The following is a 15,620-nucleotide window of genomic DNA, read 5'->3' as shown; positions in this document are numbered from 1 at the left end:
GGGATTGGGAACCCTGTACTGGCACACATTCAAGTTTCAGGCTAGTGGATGCCGGATTGAGCTGACACTTTTGTAAAAATGCATCAGAATCTTGGTCCTTTGTGATAGCTGTCCAAGTGATACAAGTCAAAGATTCACAATTGTGTGATAAGCAATCTGCGACAATGTTGTCAGACCGAGAGATGCTGTTGACATCAGTAGAGTACTGGACAATAAATTCCACATAATGGAGTGTACATTGGGATTTCAATTCAGACACCCACAGAATTAATATTTTTTGTGCTATGACAATACACCTTTTGAAAAGAAACCCAGTGGCTGCTACATTCCTGATACTAATTGCTGGAGTACTGGCCCCACAGCCGACTGGCTGGCGTCAACAAAAAGAGTCATCTGTGGACTAGAAATGGGGTGGACCAATAAGACAGACTTCACTAAACACAATTTCCAGACTTGAAAGCCTCTTCAGCTGGACCCATCAAGGGGACTTTTCTTTTAACAGAAGCGTGTTTGCCCTTTAGCAGATTATTGATAGGTCCTATAATTTCTGCAAACTTCACCAGGTGTCACCGGTAATAACTGACCTTACCTACAAACCTTCATAACTGAATGTGATGGGAAGGGGCATCCACAAAATATCTGAGACTCTCTGAGGAGTAGGAGAAATACTGTCTCTTGATACAAGGTAACCCAAGAACTGTAATTTTTCCTTACCAAATACACATCTGTCCTCGTTAATTTTGATGCTGTATGCATCAGGATGAGAGAAAACGATGTTCAAATGGGAACTACAGTCACTCACATTATCAGAAAAATGAACAAATGCTTTATTAAGCAATAAACATGGCTTAAACCATATGGAATCTTGTCCATAAAATGGTGTCACATCTGAGCAGTGTTATGAAGACTGAAAGTCATGATGTTGTATTGCAATAGCCTGAAAGGCATTGCAACTGTGGTTTTGTGCTTCTCTGCCTCTGCCATCAGAATCTGTGCAGAAGCCTTAGAGCAATCTATGACACTGAATGCAGAGGCACCTTCTAAACTACTTACCAAATCCAACACATTCAGTATTGGGTACTAGTCTGGCATAGTGTGGGAGTTCAGTCCCTATAATCACTGCACATATGCCAAGATGTACCCATTTTGGGAACCATTTGTAAGGGGGCAGCCCATACACTGTCAGAGTAAGACACTGTTTTGTCTGTTAGAATTGCTTTGAAAGCAGCTTTAGCTGCCCTTAACTTCTCCAGAGGTAGTTCTGTGGGCGGAGAGCAACAGGCTGTCCCAGCATTGTGTGAATGTGGTGGATGGTGGAATGTTTCCACTGGCTCAGTACTCATATCAGAACTGTAATTGCAGGGAATTTTTGAAGCAACTGTTGCACAATGACATTGGCCCGATGGACAGTGTCAATGGGTACTGTCATTAAACCTCGTAATTCCACCTGAGCCTCATACAGAGCCTTCCCTGTGTCAGTGATCCATTGCTTAAGGAGTTCCAGATCTGCCAGAGCACGAATTGAGCATAGCAGCTGGGAGGGGGATACACCAGCACCAAAATTACTGTCCACAGTCTTTTGCAACAAGATTATGGGAACACAAGGAAACACTGCAAAACAGTTTCTCTGAACACTGCAAAAGAATGAGGAGCCAGAATATCCACTTGCTCAATAATGATGAAGTATATCTGCGAAAAGACAATGGTGAATTGGTCTGCATCTGAAGTAATGTGCAGTTGAAAAATGGCATCTTCTGCTTGTGCTAACCATAATTGTGGCCTTGCAGGCCAAAAAGGTAGTAGCTTTACATAATTTCATCTCAAGGTGTTGCCAGAAGAGGCAGTATGTAAGTCAGGAACAGTAGGAGACTGAGGAAGAATCAGTTGTCAGCAATCCTTGATCTTCTGTCTTGATGGTGGTGGGGGGCATTGTCATAATGTCGGAGTGTAATTATGGCTCAGAATAAAAAAGAAATTCCACAAAATGTCATGTCAGGGTCACCATTATAGGTGACAAGTGTATACAGTTTGCACTTTAATGAATCCTTCTTTATTTACCACAATTTACTTCTCAACAAAAGAGCACCACACAGGCACATTTTCCCAGCTACACAGTAGTACAAAGAAGATACAAAAGCTGTAACAAACAATATAATGTTCGACTTCTTGACTATTGAACTTGCCATAATTTGATCAGTCTGTCAGTTGAGTGGTTATACAGCTACCGTCTATCTATTTGTTGCATTAACCTTTTATGAAATCAAAATAAACTGTTCAGCTGCCATTCTAGTGTTGGAAGAGTTAGGGTATTCTGTGCCTAATTGTGAGGAGCTTGTAAGGCTCTTTAGGAGAGCTGTAGGTATATTATGCTATGTTGAACAGGAATAGGTTTTGACATGGATATTATGATATAAGAAAGGGGAGACACACATCTGTATGGCATACATATTAGAGCCTCAGTAGAAGAAAAAGATAGTCCATCTCAGATGCACAGTGAAGCCACCCTAGAAAATATCCTCATGGGTAAGGTCTCTCATTCAGGGTGATACATATAAGTTCACATGGGTTATAAAAAAGAAAGGAAGAAATGGAATTTTAAATGTCTAAAAGAAAGGTGTAACACATTGAGCTGCATATCTCCTAGGTGATTTTGAAACTGTAGTAAGTAAGTCACTATTACTGGAACTACACTTTTCAGCTTAGTGGCTGGAAGGTATTCCACCTTCCTCATCAGTTCTGTAGCTGCATGTAATATAATAATATGACAGGCATAGGGGTTAAATTGAGAAGTATTTACTGCTGTTGATAACAGTGTATTTATATAACAAATTTGGCATCACTTACAACAGTGAGAAACAGCTCTTGGGAATGGAAGGAAGCTGAAAGATAGGAGTACTTCTTTAGATTTCCCAATTCAAAATGAGTGGTCACCAGGGCCAGGGCTGGTTCAAGAACATTTTTCCACACAAGAAACTTGTTATTTGCCTCACCCCCTCTACCTCTTTTCCCTTGCACATTATCATCTGTGTTAGTTTTTGTTTATTGTGATACACACTGTATTCTGATTCTATACTTGAGAATCCTTTTCAACTCAGTGCCCCACATGACCACTACTAATTGTGATACATCGTGTATAGAAATCTTGCAGTTGTAGTGCCCCAAGCAGTGGCATGTTTCACTTGGGCCTTAATCTGGCCCTGGTGGCTGCTGAAAAACTTTGATGTATTTGTTTTGAACACACACACACACACACACACACACACACACACACACACACACACAGGGTGAGTCACCTAAAACTTGAAGCAAATAGTGTGGAAATGGGAAGTGCTATTGATGTGCGGTTTTCACAGACTGGGTTGGTAGTCAGGGGCTTGTATTGTCAGCCAATCAACAGATTATAATAATACTTAGAAAGTGTATTTTTGTGCAAACATACACTTGGTTAAATAGAGCAATGCCTATTGACATTAAAAAACTAACAGTAGGGTAAATTAGAACATCAGTGATGTTTGTTGCAGAATTGTAGTGCAAGTCATTTACAAGACATTGTATTTTGAAAAGTTCCCACACTTACACTTGTACAATACCTGTGGTAGCACACGCTTATGATGAACACAGAAGCGCATACACTAGTTACATGTATTCTGACCAGTAATAAGACAATTGACCATCACAGGTTGTGTTCAAAATGACCAATGGCAGTGGCAATACATGCTTCCAGTCTGGTATGGAACAATTGCTGTACATGTGCTAGCATTACAGCAGAGATGTCTGAGCAGGCTGCAGTAATATGTTGTTACGAATCATCAAGTGTAGTTGGTATGCCCTTGCAGACAGTGTTTTCAGTATTCCCCACAGAGAAAAGCCTGCAGATGTCAAATCCGGGCAATGGGCCAGCCAAGGTACAGGTCCTCTGCATTCAGTCCAATGATTTGGAAAAATTTTTTGAAGATGTGCTGTAGTATTTTGTGCACTATGGGCTGGACAGCCATCATGTTGGTACCACAGGTTCCTCCTAGTCTGCAGAGGAACATCTTCTAGCATCTGTAGAAGATGGTCTGTTAGGAGGATGTGATACTTGTGTGCATTCAGTGTTCCATCAATGTAAAATGGGCCTATGAGCTGATGGTTCACTATCCCACACAAAACGTTTATACTCCATGGACACTGATATTCCACCTGATGAAGCCAACAGGGATTGTCAACAGGCCAATAGTGCATGTTTTGGCAGTTTATCTGGCCATGACTGGTAAACATGGCTTCATCACTAAACAAGATACATGATAAATCTGAGACATGTGATAGGGATGGAATCTGTATTGATGGAGCAAGCATAGGAGACATGCCTGAGTCATGCCACTTCTTCATGCAATTGTGTGGGAGCTAACATGCTGAAGACTTCAGCAGCAGGAAGAACATCAATATCCCCCTCTTCTGTCATCATTTGTTTCCTTCTGTTACATTGTCTAGGTGTCACACTACCATTTTCAAGCAACTGGTTGAAGAGATTGATAAATAATTGCCTAGATGGTTGACATCTATTGGGATATCTTGCCACATATACCATACAAGAATGAACTGCTTTCTTTGTACACCCTCCATACACCATGAGCATGTTGGCTTGTATGCATTGGCAAATTCCCTCATCCTCTTGTGACCTACAGCTTGGACTGTCACACACTAACTGAATAGCAACTTGCAATGTAATCAAGAAACACACAAGCACACTGTAAGCAAACATAAAATCACGACTAGCGACTAAGCAGGTTGAATGGCCCAAACAAGTGTCAGTAGGGGAACTTTTCAAAATAGAATATCTTGTAAATGACTTGCACTTGAATCCTGCAACAGGAACCACTGACATTCTGATTTACCCTGATTTTAGTTTGTTAGCACAAAAATATACTTTCTAATTATTATTACAATCTGTGTATTGGCTAACAATATGAGCCCCTGACTACCAAGCCTTTCTGCAAAACCACACATCAATAGCCCTTTCCATTTCCACAATATTTGCAGTGCAAGTTTTAGGTGATTCAGCCTACACATTGACAGAAAAAAAAAAATTGTCGTGGATGTCCATATGCTGATGATGGCATATGGCACCTGAGGGATAATAGATGTACTGATAATGGTTTCAGCATTGTCTACCAACAGATAGCATAGCATAGCAGAGTGCCATCTGTGTCTACCCTTTCATAATGAATATTCACAGCTAGAAGGCTCAGTGTGGTGTGAACATGTGAAGCAGGCAGGCAGCCATGCGACAGAGACACACTCAAGCTTCCTAGAGCCAACTAAGCAAGTTCGAAAGGGGTCAAACTATGGTCTTCTGAGTTGGGGGATGGTCCTTTTGGAGACTTGACCACAAGTTGGTCATGCTGTATCAGTTGTGCAATGATACTGGTATCAACAGCCACATTAATATTCCCACACCTTTACACGAGGTTCTGGATGTCCATACAGCGCAGATGCCTGCCAGGATCGTCATATTGTAAGGGCAGTAGTGCCACATTGTACAGCTACCACAGAACAGATAAGAGGGCTTGGGAGCCCATACATGTCGACACGAACTGTCGTGAACTGGTTATTAGCATTGGGACTAAGGGCGCACACACCTCTATCCCACTCACACCAAAGCATTGACAGGCATGGCTTGACTTGTGCCATCAGAGGATCACTTGGAAGATAGAATGGCATGCCATGGTTTTCAGCAATGAAAGCAGATTCTACCCGCATGCAAGTGATGGTCATTTGCATGTACAGCATGGACCTGGTGAGCGCTGTCTCATAGACTGCATTCATTCAAGACACACTGGCCCCACACCAGGTCTGGGGTGTGATAAGCTACAACTCACATTCACCTTTGGTGTTTCTGGAGGCGACATTGACCAGTGCTTGGTATGTGTATAATGCTGTTAGACCCATTTTTTGCCATTCTTGCAACAGGAAGGTGCTGTGTTGTTCCAACAGGATAATGATTGCCCAAACACTGACCGTGAAACTCAACATGCTCTGCAAGATGTGCAGCAAAATCCCTGACCAGCACAGTCTCCAGACTTGTCTTGAATTGAGCATATGTGGGATATGATGGAACAAGAAGTGACTTGTAAAACTTGTCAACCAGCAACTCTTGTAGTACTATGTGAACAGGTCAAGCAGGATCCCAGGATAGTATTTGCCATCTGTATGATCAACTGGATGCCAGAGTCAGCACCTGCAGTGCTGCCTATGGAGGCTACACCACATAGTAATATGAGTGTTCCAGCATGGGTCAATACCCGGTACCTCAGAAGCGTGTGTGCCGTTGATCTGTAAATGTAATCATTTCATATATTACACAGGCACTGTTGCAACAATTAATCCTGAGTGAATTGAAAACTTTTAAAATGGTGTACTAATTTTATTTTTCCATTGATGTACACACACACATACACACACACACACACACACACACACACACACACACTGCCATTAAGCTGGCAGAGATTTAAACCATCCTAGGAGTGAAAAATTGTCTGAAATTGCCCGTAAGCATAAATGATCACTCAGGGCTATAACAAGAAAGGTGTGAATGGAAAATGACTACTTCAGTAGGTTCTATTATATCTTTTGACAAGTCCAATCTGTTTGAGAAAAAGTGAATTATTCAACACAAAGCTGAAGCCTTAGATTTGTAGACATCCACCAAGAGTGAAGAAAAATTTAATTTATGCACTGTTTTCAAATGAAAATTGCATTTTCTCTGCAGAGCTGATGGCATTCCTCTTACAGCAGATAGTAATGTGTTAGCTACATCTGGCATATATCACAAGCTGCACTGAGGGAAACTGAACTTTCATGCCAGGGAAGAATGTCCCCATGATTCATGCAAGAACTGATACAGAACAATCAAAAATCCTTTCTTTTTAGTTATTACCCACTGTTGGCCAATTACTTATTCAAACTTGGACTTAATGTCACTGTGGCTGTTACCAATCAGTATAACAACCCCAGTGGCTTCAAAACTTATACAGATCATTTTTATATGCCTCATCCCCCTCCCCCCTTTCCAATTACTTTTCCAGGTGACCATTTCCATCCCAACCCAATCTTAGGGTCTACACTTTTCTCAGGCCCCACAGTTTTTTTTCCAAATAGTAAGTAACATGAGTACCAAATGTGGCAAGGTTGTGAGCATTACCTAAAGTCAAACCAATTAGTTTCTCTACAAAGTACATGTACTGTAATAACATTCTACATATATATATCTAAAAAGAAAGAAGATGAGACTTACCAAACAAAAGCGCTGGCAGGTCGATAGACACACAAACGAACACAAACATACACACAAAATTCAAGCTTTCGCAACCAACGGTTGCCATATATATATATATATATATATATATATATATATATATTTTTTTTTTACTGTGCATTTTATATATTTAGTTCAAGAATAAGTTTTGGTTCACAGTTACGTTTATTGTTACATAACAACAATTTAGGTGTACATTATTAGCTGTATTCTTCGCTGGAGTGCATTGTATAAACAAGTCATGCTTGCAGTTGAATTTGATTTTAACTGTTGGTGCTACTCTGTTTTGCACATGCAGTTATACAGTCCCACTTGGGAAAATTAAGCTAACTACAAGTAGGCCTACTCTCCATAGGAGAAATAAAAAAATGCCCCCCTACTATGTGAAGGAGGTGCACTAAGTTATTAATGCAATGTGCAGAAAATCATGCATATTCAAAGCAATACTGTGGAGTAATCTAGACAAGCAACCTGCTATAAACCACACATCTGGGCTGAAAATCAGAGAAGAATTAAAAGCAGAAAAATGACAATTTATTAGTACAGCTTTCTTTTGATTATGAGTACATGATCTGTGGAAGTAATGTGAGACTAATGAACATCAACAACAAAATGAAGAAATTGCCAAATAACAGGCATGTTATGTCTGTGTCAAGACAAACCTTTTTTTCTGGGACAAAACTCTCTTCACATGGTGACTTGCTGTGATCTAAAATATTAGCACGCTTTATCATTCCAATGATCACTTCTTCATAATTATCTTTCTTGATACTAAAATAGAACAAAAAAAATGTAGATTTTCCAATTTTGCACACGTAAAATGAATCTAGGATTACAATTTCATTAAATTAAGTGTTTTAATTTTGCCACTTTTTTAAAGAATTTTAATGCATGAATTATAGACTCTTAGATGTCTTCAGTCTTATGACATACATCTTAATTTACAGTACAATGCATGAAAAGATGCTCAAAATACATGGTCCAGTCACATTAATGTGACCACCACCAATGTTCAGTGTTAGCATGCAATAACCACTCACAGACTGCAGGTGGCTGCACTAACAGTGGAGAGTATATAAAGCTTGTCAGGGTGGATGCAGAAAACAGTCTAGTCCTCATCATAATGCAGAAATGGAGTGATTTATCTGCCATCCAAAAGGATGTGATCATTGGCTTTTGGGCCAAGGGTGGAAGCATTTCTAAAATAGCCAAGTCTGTACACTGTTTGCAGGCTGCCGTGGGTAAAGTATACCTTGCATGACAGAATAGCACTATTCAAACCGGGCCTGAGGCAACTGTGGTGGACCACGGGCCATAGGTGATGAAGGTGAATGAGACAAGATATGACTGCATGAACAGATGTGCAACTGTTGAGCAGCTGACTGCCAAAATGAACCAGAAGGCTACCAACCATGTATCATCAACAACCATTCAGTGAATGTTGCTGACTGATCCTCATCAGCATCAAAAGCTCGGCTATGCACACCAATACCAAAACTGGATGTCCAGTGAGTGGCGACAGGTGGTCTTTTCAGATGAATCATATTTTGTGCTCCATCAGACAGATGGCCGTTGGTGTGAACAGTGTAAAATGTCTGAAAGCAGACACCCTGCAACACTCGTCAGAAAGTTCCAGGCCGGAGGACGGGGGGCTTATAGTCTGGGGAATGTTTTTGCAGCATTTCCTGGGTGATATCATCATTCTGGATGGCACAATGGCTCAACACATGCATGTATCTAATGCTGGGGACCATGCAGTTTGTTTATCCTTGGTATGGGGGCATCTACCAGCAGGACAGTGCAAGTTGTCACACAGCTCACAGTGTATGTGTTTGGTTTGAAGAGCACCAGGATGAGTTCACCATACTCCCCTGGCCACCCAACTTCCCAGGTTTAAACCCACTCAGCCAGGCTGTTTGTGCCTTGGATCCTCATCCAAGAAACCTTGCACAGCTGGCTGTGGCACTGAAGTTGGCATGGCTCCACATTCATGTCAGTACCTTCCAGAACCTCATTGATCCTCTTCCTGCATGTTTCACAACAGTCAGCACTGCACACGGTGGTTATTCAGGCTTTTGACAGGTGGCCACATTAATGTCACTGGACAGAGTATAAAAACATTTATTTCATTCTTTACGCTTAACATCACTTAAAAGTGACTGTGGAGGAAGAGTTTAAACTATGCACAATTGTGCTACAATCTGAAGGATTCCTGTTCAGTGGCATTCTCTTTAAAGTTATTGACAATACACAATGCATCAACAAATATTTATCACTACATAAGAATTAACTTGAGGAAGGTGGCACATATTTTGGTGCCAGTATATGAAAAATAACACCTTCAATTTTTTTCAGGCTATATCTGAAACAATTCTCACCTTCCATATGCCACTGTTTTACCTGACCTACAAGCATATCTTTATTGTGGGCATCTTTTAGTGATGATACAGGCCCAAATTACAGTGCATCCAACACAGACTAGATGGATGGTCACTTAATGATCCCACATATTATGTCGTCAGTAGGTACAGTCCATACTGAAAATAGTTGAGAGCTTTCTTTAACTTTTGAACTAAGCTGGAGGGTATATAAAGGGTGAGAACAGTATCAGATATTGAGTGATCATCGTGAAGGACACAGAGATGCTGGACATTTATGTGAGACAGTGTTATCAGCACTTGACAGGATTCAAAATGGGTGTCATTGTGGATCCCCATTTGGCTGACTGGATGAATTGTGCAGTATACAGATTTGTGGGGCATTCAGACATGACAGTGGCCCAACACTCACCTGCATGGGAATGGGAGGGCAGGCATACATGTCATCGAAGTTCCAGTCAACCACTTATGGTCACCACAAGGGATGATCACCATTTTGTGCACCAGGCACACTGTCACCACTTCACATTTTTGCCTGCCATCTATGAACAAGTAGTAAACTCCCTGCAACATTCTGTGTCATCCAACACCATTGGCTGAACACTAACAGCAGCTAGATGAGGGAATTATGTCCCATGCATAGGTTTCTTTTAACACCACATGAACGGCTGCATTTGGGGTGATGCTGGGACCAGGAGGCATGGACTGCTGATGAATGGCTTTGCACCACATTCAGCAATGAATCACCATTCTGCATTACCCCAGATAACTGTCATTGGCAAATATGATGGCGACCTGGGAAGATGGTTCAAAGTTTTGGAGAGACACAGCAATGTTGCTCCTGGTGTCATGGTGTGGGGAGCCACTGGGTATGACTTTGGGATGTGGCCGGTCATGACCAAGGGAACTCTGACAACACAAAAATATGTCAAGGGCATTCTGCATCCTCGTGTGTTAAATGCTACGTAACAGTAATATGTTGCCATTTTGCAATAGAATAATGGTCATCTACACATGGCAAGTGTCCCTATAAACTGTATGTGTGATGTTGATACACTGCTGTGGCCTGCAAGATCCTCAGATCTGTCCCTGATTGAACAGGTGTGGGACCAGCTTGAATATTAGCTACATTGCAGTGCCTTTATCCAGAATATCATGAGCCAATTACAACAGTTGTGGGCCAGATTGTCTCAGGAGAGGATACTATGGCCTTATGACACCTTTGCCAAACAAATCAGTACATGCATCTAGGCCAGAGGGGGTGCAATGTGATACTGATAAGTGAGTTCTTCTTTGCAAATCTGACGCAATTTGGTAATTACTGAAATAAAATCACATAACTTCTCAACCCATTAAGTTTCCATTCATTTCCTCCTCTTCTTCTGGCTGCCTCACTTTTTTTCAGGTAGTGTACGTACATACATACATTCATACATATGTACAAATGCCTACTCCTGTGTGGCTACACTGTGCTTACACTGCATCTCAACTGCAGTGAGTGGTTGTGTCAGGTGGAGTGGAGAAGGTGAGAAAGGAGTTGGGGTGAGTGGGAGGGATAGATAGAAAAAGGCTGTTATTTGCTGGGAGGGAGAGGAGACTGGCACATGAAACAGGAGTGTGGCACAGTTGAGTTTGTTCTGATCACAGATAGAGGGATTTGTACTGAGCACAGAATGACAAGGAGAAGTGGACTGGGAGGGCAAGAGTGAACAGAGGAGGATAGACTATGGAGAGAAGTGTATGGGTGCAGGATGAATGAAGCTTGGGTTGTGGAGCGGCAGTGGAGCTGGATTTTCAGGCAGGGGCTAGTGAATACTGAAGCCAGGAGGGTTACAGTATTGAAGGATGTGTTGCAAAGAGAATTCATATGCAATGTGTCCCATCACTGTGTTGTCAACTCTGCTCTAGGCCACAGTTTGGCAGTGACCATTCTTGTGGAGCAATGCAGTTAATGTAAAATAATTATTTACTCTACACAAGTGTGCTGTAAGAATATTGTTTAAAACTGTCAACCAAATATGTATCAGAACCCTCTTCTGAGACCTAAGGAGTCTTGCACACATGTGACAGTAAATTTACTATCCAATGGTATTTGCGGTTAACAACAAGAGTAAATTTTAGGATGCAATGTGAAATTCACAGCAACAATACTAAAAGGAAAAATAATTTCCATGTAGGTTATTCTTCCCCCTCTAAGGTTGACAATGGTGTTTTATATTCTGGTGCAAAAGTCTGTAACAAGCTGCCAGTAGATTTCAAGTGGGGAACTAAAAATCCCCAGGTATTAAGGATAAAAGTGAAAGGGTACCTTATCAGCCACTCCAGTAATTTTTCGAATATTTGGTCTTAGGGATGTAAGTTCTAATCAACTTTAAAGTTTGTATTAAACAGATTTCCACTTGGGCAGTATACAGGATGTTTCAGACCTCCTGAATAAGCACTTTTTTTCTGGATATGATGCGTCCAATCTTTTATGGGTAAAATGCATTACAGGCAAACTGATAAGAGTGAAGAGAATTTTACACTTAACATTGCCCAAAAGTTTCTGGAAAATAGAGAAAATGAAGTCAACTTCAGAATTTCAGATGGAAACATGGAAAAAAATGTTAGTACCCTTGAAAAGAGCTCTCAAACCTGAACACTTTTTTGACTAAAAAGATTTTTTTGTATTCTGGACTGTTCTGGGGATATCTTAAAAAAGAAAAACTTCCTGGCTGTATTCCATGCCTTTCAATCAATTGATGATACACAACGTAGCTTTCATTTCCTCACTACTAATGCTATTACTCACATTTAACAAGAGGTTTCTTTCCTGGTACATTGCCAGAGGTCAATGTCAGACGTTTCTGTGATGTCTTCAGATTTATTATGTTATTTGTTCAGTAATGGTATATTTTAATGATGAAGAATTTGGCTTGCTTATGGAAATCTGAGAATGTCACCAGAATTACCTACTAACAGGGATCAAAGAGACTTCAAGATTGCCCATGCCAGTCACTACATCTTTTTCAGCAGTTGGAGGCATGGATTAATGACAGAGGTCAGATGTGACTGGCATTAAGTGAAGATTATTTCCAGAGAAGAATTACCTTCTGCATCTGGTTTGTAAATCAAAATTTTGACTTCATGACTGTTATACTGTGTACTGTTCACCAAACAAACAAACACCATCTGAACAGATTTTGAAGGCCTAATGGTACCGACTGGCTGCCATGTCATCCTCAGACCTTAGGCTCACCGGATGTGAACACTGAGGGGCATGTGTCTGGCACACTGCTCTCCAGGCAGTTGTCAGTTTTCCTGATCAGTTCTGCTACTTCTGAATCAAGTAGCTCCTCAATTGGCCTCACAACACATGAGTGCACCCCACTTGCCAACAGAATTCAGCAGACCCAGATGGTGATCCATCCCAGTGCTAACCAAACCAGGCTGTGCTTAACTTTGGTGATCTGACAGAAACTGGTGTTGTTACTGTGGCAAGGCCAATGACCCTGTGTACTGATGAAGCCACCTTTAAATCTTACAAAATGTATTCACAAATTGTGAATACCATATTACATCAGCTGTATGGTTTACTATAGACACATGAAAAATTGTGACAGACACTGCACTAACTGACTTTTAAATATAATGGTGACATTAATATCCACAGTGTGCACTATTAAGCATAAGAGAATCTCCACTGGTTATGCCAACAAGGCTACCACCACATCTGGAGCATAAACATTTGGTGTGGACTCGTCTATGATAAAGTTACTGGACTTTTTTTATTTTCGTACTTACTGAAAGAGATCATATAACACATTCAGTTCTTCTTCTTTTTTGTTTCCCATTTTGTGGGACTCTTTAATCTTCTCTTCCATTGTCTTTTTCTTTCTGCTCTCATAGTTACTCATTTCTTATTTCTTCTGCTTCGCAAGCCTTCTAAATTTAGTATTTTATTTTTTTAAAAAGATTTGTTCTTGTATGTCCAATTCTTTGATGTTGTTTCATTCTGGTTCTTTTCGTATTTCTGTCATCTATGCTACTCATGATTCCTTTTTGTCAGAAATATGGGAATATTTCTTTCATTATCCTGTTCTCTTTCATTCCACAGAAGAGCCCAATGAAGATTAGCTTCTGCTTTGTCATTACTCCTCATATTTTCTGCATATTTTCATAGATTTACCCACTAATTCCAATCTTACAACTGTTTTTTTGTGCTCTCATTTTTTATGAACAATTAAATGGTGAGCAGTGAATTTCTCAAACATGCACTGACAGAGTTGTTAGAAGGTGTTGTACAGTAAGATGAATGTGCAGTACATTTTCCATTGGTTGCCAGGTGCACCTTAAACTTTTCCTGGTGAGCAGATGGTAGAGAGAGTCAGTGACATAGCCACTGATGTTGCTACCCCAGATTTAACTCCCTTTGCTTATTACATTTCGGGATGCATTAAATCATTGTGTATAAATATTATCCTACAATGTGAGGTAATGTGAAAGACAGAATATGCTAAATATATCAGGAACCTCCAAAGATACTTCAAAGTACTCAAAATGCACAGATGTGTGTACAGCTGTGGCTAGAAAAAGGTGTAAACCTGAGCCTTTTCTGTGACATATCAAACGCATGTGGAGAAGCCTCAGCTGCTGTGAATTCCAGCCCCTTTTACAGAAAGAATGTTTACTTATGTAATAATCATGTTTCCAGTCATGGATTAATACAGTACACTTAATCATGATTCCAGTGATAATAGTCATGGACCTAATGTACAGTTAATGACAGCTTGATAAATTTAATAGCCAAATTAATACATTAATATCAATTTTCCTCAGCCTTCTGGACCCACTGATGTGTTGCCTTGGTACAGAACCATTGAATGATGGAGGCAGATCATTTTTAATACCAGCCAATCAGTTAAATAAAGAAAGCAAGATGCCACAAATCAGTATGGTTCAGAATTTCTGCATTATAATTTGGGGTGCAGACAGACTCATCAGTGCCTTAATGCCAGGCACTAACAGTCTAAAATGTTTATTACATGATAAGATCTGATGGACTGTTGCCGAGGAAAATGCCTTTATGGTACAGGTCTCAAACATCCTGTATACACAGACAGCTTATGGTGTTCTGTGTACTGATACATAAATGGTTTTGTTTGAAGTATTAACTAAAGCCTATAGCTGAGTAGTGTAAGAGAAGGAGCAGTGGCTTCTTTTAAAGTAGCTGCTTTTCTCCTGATAATGTAATTCAGAAATCAGTCCCATAATTGTCAATGTAATTACATTAACACTGCTCATAACCTCTTGGCAGTTCATTTTACAGAAGTTGCTTGCAGTGGCTATTGCTACCTGTTGATGTAACTTGCCATGTTCTGTATCCCTGACAGCTCTTTTTCATGATGGGATTTACCAAGACTCATTGACTAACTGAATGAACAGTCACTGTTAGGATATTTTTATTCGCATTAGCAGTTTTGAGATTCTAAATATCATTCTCAGATTTTTCATTTCATACAACTGTGCATACTGAACAAAATTGCATCTCTGTGTCCTGACATAAACCACATGAGTGAATCAGTCATATACATAAAATAAACAGTGGTTGTGATTGTAAAAACATCATTCTCTGCCTCCTTACTGATATAAGTAACACACTAATAAATTTAACTATTTATAAGGGAAACCCCCTCCCCCCCCCCCCCCCCACACACACACACACACACACACATATATATATATATATATATATATATATATATATAATAGAGGGAAACATTCCACGTGGGAAAAATATATCTAAAAACAAAGATGATGAGACTTACCAAACAAAAGCGCTGGCAGGTTGATAGACACACAAACAAACACAAACATACACACAAAATTCAAGCTTTCGCAACAAACAGTTGCTTCATCAGGAAAGAGGGAAGGAGAGGGAAAGACGAAAGGATGTAGGTTTT

The 15,620-nt window shown here is 40.3% G+C and overlaps 1 protein-coding gene across 4 annotated transcripts in view; it reads right to left on the bottom strand.

Moving 5' to 3' along the window:
- The window catches only part of LOC126185203 (protein O-linked-mannose beta-1,2-N-acetylglucosaminyltransferase 1-like), an 842,885-nt gene that overhangs the window by 18,826 nt on the left and 808,439 nt on the right, over positions 1-15,620 (bottom strand). For all 4 annotated transcript variants that reach the window (XM_049928081.1, XM_049928083.1, XM_049928084.1 and 1 more), the window contains one exon: positions 7,963-8,071. In XM_049928081.1, coding sequence (XP_049784038.1) covers positions 7,963-8,071 — 109 coding nt within the window. The remainder of the gene's footprint in view (positions 1-7,962; positions 8,072-15,620) is intronic.

The sequence above is a fragment of the Schistocerca cancellata genome, chromosome 4 (assembly GCF_023864275.1).
Source record: "Schistocerca cancellata isolate TAMUIC-IGC-003103 chromosome 4, iqSchCanc2.1, whole genome shotgun sequence".
Lineage (NCBI taxonomy): Eukaryota > Metazoa > Arthropoda > Insecta > Orthoptera > Acrididae > Schistocerca > Schistocerca cancellata.
The sequence above is the reverse complement of the archived record's forward strand: the minus strand, read 5'-3'. Positions and strand labels throughout refer to the sequence as shown.